General features: G+C 37.8%; 1 protein-coding gene and 1 pseudogene across 1 annotated transcript; both read left to right on the plus strand.

Moving 5' to 3' along the window:
- Positions 1-1,348: 1,348 nt before the first annotated feature.
- LOC137729048 (uncharacterized) lies at positions 1,349-5,230 on the plus strand. The gene is made up of 5 exons (XM_068467871.2): positions 1,349-2,195; positions 2,540-3,007; positions 3,352-3,729; positions 3,821-3,888; positions 4,785-5,230. Exons 1-5 carry the CDS (start codon positions 1,557-1,559, stop codon positions 4,993-4,995), a joined length of 1,764 nt encoding a protein of 587 aa, XP_068323972.2. The 5' UTR covers positions 1,349-1,556; the 3' UTR covers positions 4,996-5,230.
- A 1,409-nt stretch (positions 5,231-6,639) lies between these two features.
- Positions 6,640-8,814, plus strand: LOC137728176 (putative pentatricopeptide repeat-containing protein At3g08820; annotated as a pseudogene).
- Positions 8,815-9,640: the final 826 nt, after the last annotated feature.

Below are 9,640 nucleotides of genomic sequence, written 5' to 3' on the forward strand. Positions count from 1 at the left end.
TCACTCTTTCCTCCTCACTCCCACTTGCCAGAAAGGCATACAAATCCAAACCAAACTAGAAAATTATACCATCCCATCCTAAACCCAGAAGAAAAAAATAACACCGTATCCCCACCTATTCTGTCTCCTCCACTTATTCTCCCCGACCAATTCCGCATATTCATCTCACTCTTTTAGTCCCAGATTTGATCGGAATGGACAATGGCGATGACAAAGCGACCCTACGGTTTTGAACTACAACGACAATCAATCGGATTCCCATGCTCATTGCAGTTGAAAATGGCTTCCGTCGATTTTAAAATTAAAATAACGATCGAAACTACGCAATCATCGGGAAAGGTGATGAACTTCGGCAGCAGGCTCAAAGTGTGATGAGGGTGGAGCGTAGAGGTCGAGGATGACCATATTGTTGTCGTTTTCATCTCCAGATCCGGTGAGATTCGACCGAAATCTCGCATTCAAACCGTCGATGGACCGCCCATTGGATTTGGGTGTCGATGTAATCTGGGTTGGATCAGCAGGGTGCAAGTTAGATGGGGAAAAGGCCCTTTGATGTCGTTTTGGAGGAGGGCAAGATGGGGTTTTCCTTGCTTGAGGGAGGAGCAGATGAGAAAGTTTTGGGTTTAAGGAAGAAAATGGTAAACGGGGTTGGAGATTGGTTTGGAGGGAGAGTCTTGGATTCTGCAGAGCTGAAGAAGAAGATTAGAAAGCTGAGATTTTTGGTGAGAAATTCATGGATTTTAATGGAATTTAACTAATTTGTAGAGATTTCATGTAAATTTTGATTTAATTCCTTCGAAATCTCAAGGGATACACTACAAAATTTCTCCAATTCCTTCTAATTCCTCAACTTTTCCAAATTCTTTAAATTCAAATGCTAATTGAATACACTTGCAATGTTATAAACTTCTTTAAAATTCTAATTGAATACACCAGGATTTCTAAGGATTTTAATAAATTATCTTAAAATCTTGATTGAATACATATTGAATTTCAAAGAATCACTTAAAATCCAGATTGAAATTCATTAAAAGAATTAAAATTCTTCAAAATCACAATTGAATACATATCCTTAGATTAAAAAGTTTAAACTTATGATATTTAATTAATTTTTAAATTCAATTGGACAAGGAGTGGATGTTGCACTGTCACGTCATCACTTAAAATTGATAAAAAATTTAACAAAGATATGATATTGCAAAAGCATAAAATATAAAATTATGATTTGGTCTATAATTAAAATAATTTTATATAATTTATACGAATGCCATCATTTACGTAAAAAGAATTGTATGGATTACACCGCCACTAAAACCTTTTAACACACAGCCCACCGCACCAAACAGGCAGACAGACCAAAAAGACAAAAGGTCCTTCCCGTCAGTAATCAATGACTGCAATTGAGTTAAAAAAACCCTAAAAAAATTCCCCCAATTCTGAGATTCAAAAACCCCCCAAAAGTCAAAACCCTCTCTCTCTCGTCATATTTCCCCCTCTTTCCCTCTGACAAACAAAGAAAATAGAGAAGAAAATATCCTCTGAAATGCATAGCAGTGATGCAGAAACTGCTTCGTATAAGCTCATCAGGCCCCATTCTCTGCACTTCGGCTAAGGCCGCCCCTCTTTCTTCTCTCCCCTTTGCTTCTGACCTTCTATCGAAAGCTCTCAGCGTCTCACCCAATAAACCTCCAACAATGCACGCTGCTGCAACCGCAGCTTTTCCCGGCGGCGGCGGCGGCTCGGCCCTCGCCTCTACCATTCACTACAAACCCACTTCCAGTACTCCCTCCTCTCGCTCAAACTGCGGCCTCTGCCGCTGCTCTGTCTCTGTCGGTGGCAGAACCTCATCCCGGGCTTGGCTTGTCCTCAAAGACTCCGGCTTGGGCTCTCGCCCGGCGTGGCTACACACGAGCTCTGATGGGTCATTTTCTGTTTCCGCCGTGGAGGGTTGCAAGATTTTAGAGGAGGGTTTTGAGGGTTTGGGCGGTGGCGCTGGTGAAAACCCTGAAAAGGTTTCGGGGGATGAGAAGCCGAATAGGTTGAGTCGGCGACAGAGGGGATCTGTAGACGGTGGTTTGTTGGCCGGAAGCCCGGACTTGTTGGCGATTCCTGGCGTAGGGCCGAGGAACTTGAAGAAGCTGATGCAAAAGGGTATTGGGGGAGTTGCCGAGCTCAAGCAATTGTACAAAGATAAGGTATTGTGTATGTATTGTACTTATTCTTAAGAGCTTATATGTTGTGAATGTTATGTTCTGTTGCCATGCAGGTTTGGGATTGATGATAATTTTTTTCCTTGAATTTTTAGTGGTTTAGATTATTCTAAATTTTGGATTTCTGGAATGAATTTGACTAGATATTCAAGCCTTTTTCGGATTAGTTCGGGAATCGGTAAGGATGATTTAGAATGCTTACTTTTATGTAGCATGGATTTTGGAAGCTGTAAAGAAACCAATTCTCTTTCTCTAATAGTTACATTATAGCTGATATATGGACACCTATGAATCTATAATGACAAGGAGTTTTGAGCTGCTGCTTGCAGTTCTTCGGAAAATCTAGTGAGAAGATGGTTGAGTTTTTACGAAGTTCAGTAGGAATCATCCACAAAAACCATGCTGAGAGTATTACTACTTATATTAAAGAGAGTGTCGATGAAGAATCGAAGGAGGACGGCTCAAACTCAGAACTGAAGCTAAAGCAGAAGAAACGACTTACTTTCTGCGTTGAAGGAAACATCAGTGTTGGAAAGTCAACATTTCTTCAGAGAATAGCAAATGAAACACTTGAGTTAAGAGATCTTGTTGAGGTGGTTCCAGAACCTATTAATAAGTGGCAAGATGTTGGCCCTGACCATTTTAATATATTGGATGCTTTCTATGCTCATCCAGAGAGATATGCCTATACCTTCCAGAATTATGTTTTTGTTACAAGGTTAATGCAGGAGAGAGAATCCTCTGGTGGTATGAAGCCCCTCCGGTTGATGGAAAGGAGTGTTTTTAGTGACAGGATGGTAAGATCCTGTTATTCTTCAGTTACTTAACTTGAATTATTGCATCTTTGTTTCTTTAAATTTGTCCGTGGAGTTGGGGAAAACTGTTAACTCCACTCCTTATTCTGTTATATCATTATATATAACTGTAAATGCTCCGCCATTAAGAGAAGGAAAAAAACAGTTTTATTTGGAAATGGATTTTGAATTTTTGTAGCCTCATCTAAATTCCAACAGTGTCCAAAATTTATGGAATTGAAACTTTGCAGTTCTTTCATTTTCCTGTTTGGTTAATAATTCAAGGGGAACCAGACCTGACTTAAAGTTTCAAGGCTGATGCATTTATTTCATTTTACATAATAAAGGTTTTCGTTCGAGCGGTTCATGAAGCGAAATGGATGAATGAGATGGAGATCAGTATCTATGACTCCTGGTTTGACCCAGTTGTATCATCCTTGCCCGGGCTTGTCCCTGATGGTTTCATATATCTGAGAGCAAGTCCTGATACTTGTCACCAGAGAATGAAGCTACGCAAGAGAGCAGAGGAAGATCAAGTCAGCCTAGAGTATCTCCGCGGCTTACATGAAAAACATGAAAGCTGGCTTTTCCCATTCGAGAGTGGCAATCATGGTGTATTGTCCATTAGTAAGCCTGCCTTACAAATAGACAGCTCATTACCTTCTGATATCAGGGACCATGTGTTCTATTTGCAGGGTGATCATATGCATTCCAGCATTCAGAAGGTATCATATTCACAATTCACATTAATCTGGTTGGCCTTCTGTTACCTCATGTCCCTGATAATATGATTCGTTTTTCTTTGATGGTCTGCAGGTTCCTGCTTTGGTTCTTGACTGTGAGCCAAACATTGATTTTAACAAAGACATTGACGCAAAGAGGCAGTAAGATAGCCTATCCTTAAGAAGCTTGCACGAGAATTTTACTTGTTTCTGACTTTTTCTTGGAATTATGCTTTGTTATATTGTTGTTTGGAGTGTCTGCTATGACTATGACTCAAAGTTGCATATTCTTTGTGTATATTATTAATAGTTAATCACTTCATGTCCCCGAGTAATCTGGCTGCTAAGTTTGTTTTACTCATCATGTAAAAACATCATCGAGTATCGGTTTGGTTTAACTGTTATGTGATAAGCATAGGCACATATGCAGACTGCCCACACACCCCAAATTACTTCCCCCACACCCTTTTTAATTTTTTAATATTTTCCATCAAGTGTTAGTGGTGTGTCAAAAAATATTTAAAAAATAAATAAAAAGGTGTGGGGGAAGTAATTTGGGTTGTGTGAATATAATCTCTCTATATCTATTTATATCTCATATATTTAAAAGTATCCATATGCTCTTGGATTGACTTAATTGTTTGAAATCTTAACGAAAACAGCTAACATGTGTTGTGTTTGGCCTTTTTTGGGCTAATCATATTCTAATATTTGGTAGGAGTGGTCTCTAATAAAGTGATGACTTTTGTGAAAGAAATGTCAGTCTGAACTAGACGTTCTGAACCCGTCACATTCTTGTGGATGACAGTACGGGGTTGTGCTAATGCTTAAGAAAATTACCTCCTGACCAGTTTTATTGATGATATGGTCCGGTCGCTAAAACAATAATCACCTGTTAGCATTACTATGGTGCTGTTTGGGTACTTAAATCTTTCGCATTCCTTTGTATTTATTACATATTAGGACTGATCTGTTATCTATTGGTGCTATGCTGATAAATCTCTGTCATGTTTGTTCTAACTGCCATTCTAATTTGTTTTGCAATTTGGATTTTGAAGGTATGCTCGACAAGTAGCGGAGTTTTTTGAGTTTGTGAAGAAAACACAAGAAGTTCCATCTGCAAAAAGTTCTGCAGAAGCCAAGAAGACTAGCCAACAACAAATTCTGCTGCCACGAAATGGAGAATTATGGGTTCCTGATAAGCATTTTCCTGGGTCGGCCCTCAAATCTTTGGATTTTAGACGAGCCATGTCTTTCATGTCGGGCTAGCGGGTTTGGTACTCTAGTTTCCGTTCAAGCTCTGCCAAGATTGATGTCATGGGTCATTAGTTCCTGGTCTCATTTGTGTTTGGGTGATGATGTATCTAGATCTTTTGTGCTTGTAAAAATAGGTTTTTTCTAACCCTAGAGATGTAGAAAAACTTGTGCTGTTGTTTAATTAATCGGAGTGTTGGTTGAAACTTTATTAATTTGAATTGAAACACTCTCAATGTCTACCTAAAAACGAGAACAGTGTCGGTTGTAGGTGTACCATCTTTTTGGAGCGCAAAGTATGCCAAAGAAATGAGAACTTAACTAGATGTTTTTGAGTTCGAGCATTGACAAACTTAGACACCCGTGAGTTTGGACCCATCTCGCTACCCGACTCAGTGTTGACATGCTCGCAACGAGCATCGACTTGAATTGAGTGCACGCACGCTCACTCTAATTGCAAAGCCGTGTATAACTTACGTTCACAATGGTCACTTAGTACAATGGTATTGTGGTATTTCACTTCCCTGGTAACTGAGATCTTAGGTTCGATTATCGTCAAAAATTAATTTAAACCACATTAGTGAGGCTTAGCCTACTCCCCACTTCCTTAGACCACTGCCCAAAATTAAATAGGTCTAAATTAATTTAAGAAAATTATTTAAATCAAATTTAACTTAAATCTTTTTACATACTTATGTATTTATTTGATTTTTAATTACTTATCGGAATTTAAATATTTTTAGATTAAAATGTTCATAAAATAAATTAGAATAATCTACATAAATTTTAGGGTAAATTACATTTTACTCCCTCATGTTTGTAGTCAATTGCAATTTCTTACAGCATCTTTAAAAACATTTCAATTTCATACATTTATTTATCATTTTATTTCAATTTCATACATTTGTTAAGTAAACCGTTAAGTGATGACGTGGCAAATATGAGATCCACATTTGTGCTTACGTGGCTGCCAAATTTGTGTCACGTGGCAAAAAATAATTTTTTATACATTTAAAAAAAAAAACCGGAAACCCATATTTGCCACATCATCACAAATTTAGGTGGGGTGGGGAGAAGATGGGTTTTTGGGGGTTTTTTTTAATGCATACAAATTTATTTTTTGCCATGTGGCACAAATTTAGCAGCCACGTCAGCACAAATGTGGATCCCATATTTGTCATATCATCACTTAACGGTTTAGTTAACAAATTTTCTAACGGATGTATGAAATTGAAATAAAATGATAAGTAAATGTATGAAATTGAAATGTTTTAAAAATATTGTAAGAAATTGCAATCGACCCTAAACTTGAACGGGTAAAATGTAATTTGCCCTAAATTTTATTTTAAAAAAAAAATATCAAAGAAAAAAAAAAGCCAAAATCATTATTTAGTAGTCTCAGACTAAAATTTTAAGCTATAAGGGTTAGAAGAGAAAAGTAGTTTTTGGATTATAGTTTAAAATTTAAGCTATAAATTTTTACGCTTTATCTCTAAGAATTGGAGATGGTACAGATAATATCGTTTGTTAAAAAAAAAAAAATTAATGCATGTTTTGTTAAATTTAGGAACTTCAATTAATGAAAGTTTAGTTTAAAACTAATTGTAAACTAAGATGAATTAGTATAACTACAAGCATCTAGAAGACACTCTCAAGAGTATGCTTCTTCCACACTTGAACAATTTTCTTCCTCAAAAGCTCAGAACTTGCTTCTGTTCATCATCTTACTCTGCTCTTCATCTTCTTCACACACTCTCACCCTATCCACTTCCCAATCCCTCCACTGATTTAGCTGTTTTTCTCCAGGGCCGTATTTCACACCCTCTCCTCCTTCAAATCCACGCTTTTGTCTTTCAGCTCAGTGCTCACTAGGACAACTTGATCGCCACCCGTCTCATCGGCCATTACCAGTTGCGTCTCGCTCTCTCTGAGTCTTTCATCAGCTCTAAAAACCCAACATTTTCCTTTTCAATGTAATCATCAGGGTTTTGGCTGAAGAGGGTCTATTCTCCCATGCATTTTCCCTCTTCAAATACTTAAAATAAACCTCTTTTTCGCCTAATAACATCACCTGCTCGTTCCTTCTCAAAGCCTATTTTCGCACCGAAAATCCTCGTTATGTCAAACAGATTCAAACCCATGTTACCAAAATGGGGTTTCTTTACAATGCATTTGTTTGCAATAGTCTGCTTTAGGTGTATGCTCGCGGAATTAAAGATTTGGCTTCTGCACGTTTGGTGTTTGATGAAATGCCTCAGAAGCGTAGTGTTTACTATTGGACATCGTTAATTGCTGGTTATGCTCATTCAGGTCAGAATGAGGAAGTTTTGAAGCTTATCTTAATGATGGTTAATGAAAATTTGGGGCCAGAAGATGATACAATGGTCAACGTTTTATCAGTGTGTTCAAATCTTGACATGGTTGTAGTTGAGAAATGGATTGAGATCTTATCAAATATTGTTGATACTAAGAATTTTGGTTGTGACTTTGTTGACACTGTCCTTTTATTTTTGTACAGGAAATGAGGAAAGGTTAAACAGAGTAGGGAAAAATTTGATGAAATTGGTGATAATGGAAAGCAAAGCGTGCTTGCTTGGAATGCCATGATAGGTGCATATGTTCTAAATGGTTGTCCTCTGGAGTCTCTGAGTCTTTCCGCTTAATGGTAGAAAACCTCAATTATGGGCCTAACCATGTTACGAAGGTCAGCGTGCTTTCAGCTTGCGCTCAAATTGGCTATTTAGACCTTGGTTCATGGGTTTACTAATACCTGAAATCTCAAGGAAGCAAAGGGTAATTGGGTCAAACAGAATCCTAGCCACTGCATTGAATCATTGATCAACATATATTCAAAATGCAGGAGTTTGGAGAGGGCAAAAGAAGTATTTTATCAGATGTTCATGAAAGATATTGTTTCATTCAACACCATGGTCATGGGTCTTGCGGTTAACAGTGAAGGAGATGAGGCTTTGAGGCTATTCTTTAAAAGCCAACAGTTCAGTTTGCAACCCAATGCAAGTATTTTCCTTGGTGCCTTATGTGCATGGGGTCACTTTGGTTTATCGGAGGATGGACATTAAATATTTAACAGTATGACCTTAAGGTTTTCTGTTTATCCGAAATTAGAACATTATGCTTGTTACATTAATATCCTTGCAAAGGTAAGCCTACTTGAAGAAGCTTTAGAGGTTGTAAAATCCATGCCCCTTGAGCCTAATAATTTTGTGTGGGGTGCTCTGCTCGGTGGCTGCCTGTTCCACTCTAGAGTACACGTGGCTCAATATGTTTCCAATAGACTGGCTCAAGTGGATCCTGAGAATTCCAGAGACTTTGTGATGCTAGCTAATACATTGGCATCCGATCATCGATGGGGTGATGTCTTTGAGCTGCGACAGTTTATGAGGGAGAAGAGGGTGGCAATGCAACTCAGCTGTAGTTGGATCAGCATTAACGGTGTTGTGCAAGAATTTGTTGTAGGGTGTCCTTCACATCCTCAAATTGAGGGCATATATAATACTTTAGACGGATTGGTGAAACAAATGAAGGTAACAAGTCTTTAGGGAAGTTTAGAAGCATCCAAGGAAAACAAGATTTCTATCATCCAAGGAAAACATGATTTTTTTTTTTTTAGTACATCGATATTTTTACATTAGGGGAAGATGGGAGTTTGGCTAAGCCACACCATGAGTAGCCTAATTTGGTATTGAATTCGCCATCCACGAGATTCAAACTTAAAACCTCTCACTTCTAAGTGAAGAGGAATACCACCATACCGTAGTATTGAGTGGGAAGAAAAATAAGATTTCTACTCAGTAACTTTCTTAGCTAGTTCAATCTTCTCCACTTTTGTAGAGCAAGTCTCATCAAAGAGTTTATCATACTTAATGCACAATTCATCATAAGTCATCACCTCATTGCCATTCAGAACAGAATCATCATTACTTAGAGACACTTCCTCAATTAGAGCAACAAAAGTAACAACATTTTCTTCATCATCTGACGACTCATCAGACTGCATAGAAACTTGTTCATTGTCATCACTCCAAGCACCCATCATTGCCTTTTCGCGCTTTTAACTAAGGAGTTTAGTGTTAGCATAATCAGCAGCTCGGTGCCTACTTCCACCGAATGCAAAGTAGGGACTAGGTATCTTCAATAAACCTTTGTCTCATTTTCTAGTGAATCCTTTATTCTTCACTCCAGTGAGTTTTTTTTTTTTTTTTTTTTTTTGACTGCTTGATGGCTCACTAAACTATTTAGAATCTTTCCTTTTGTTTTTGAGAATTCTTCTGAATTGTTTGACAAATAGAGTAAGATCATCTTTTGAGGCATGTCTACACACATCACTAACAACCTCACAGTTCTGAACAGCATGAAGGGCCACTTCTTTTCTCTTCTTGCAATCACTTTCATCAATGTCAAACTCTATCTCATAGGTAATGAATTTCCCAACCAATTTTCCAAGCTTGATGTCATTTAGGTCCTCAAAACTTTTGAATGACAGCCTTTTTTGCTTGAAATCTCTTGGGCAAGCATCTCAAAATCTTTTGAACACTGGTTGTTTAATCAATAGGCTTCCTTAACCCCAAGGCTTCATTTGTTAACATTTTAACTTTCTCATAGAAGATCGAGAAAGTCTCAGACTCGAGCATTCTCAAAT

This window comes from Pyrus communis, chromosome 10 (assembly GCF_041283825.1).
Source record: "Pyrus communis isolate YQ-2024b chromosome 10, ASM4128382v1, whole genome shotgun sequence".
Taxonomy (NCBI): domain Eukaryota; kingdom Viridiplantae; phylum Streptophyta; class Magnoliopsida; order Rosales; family Rosaceae; genus Pyrus; species Pyrus communis.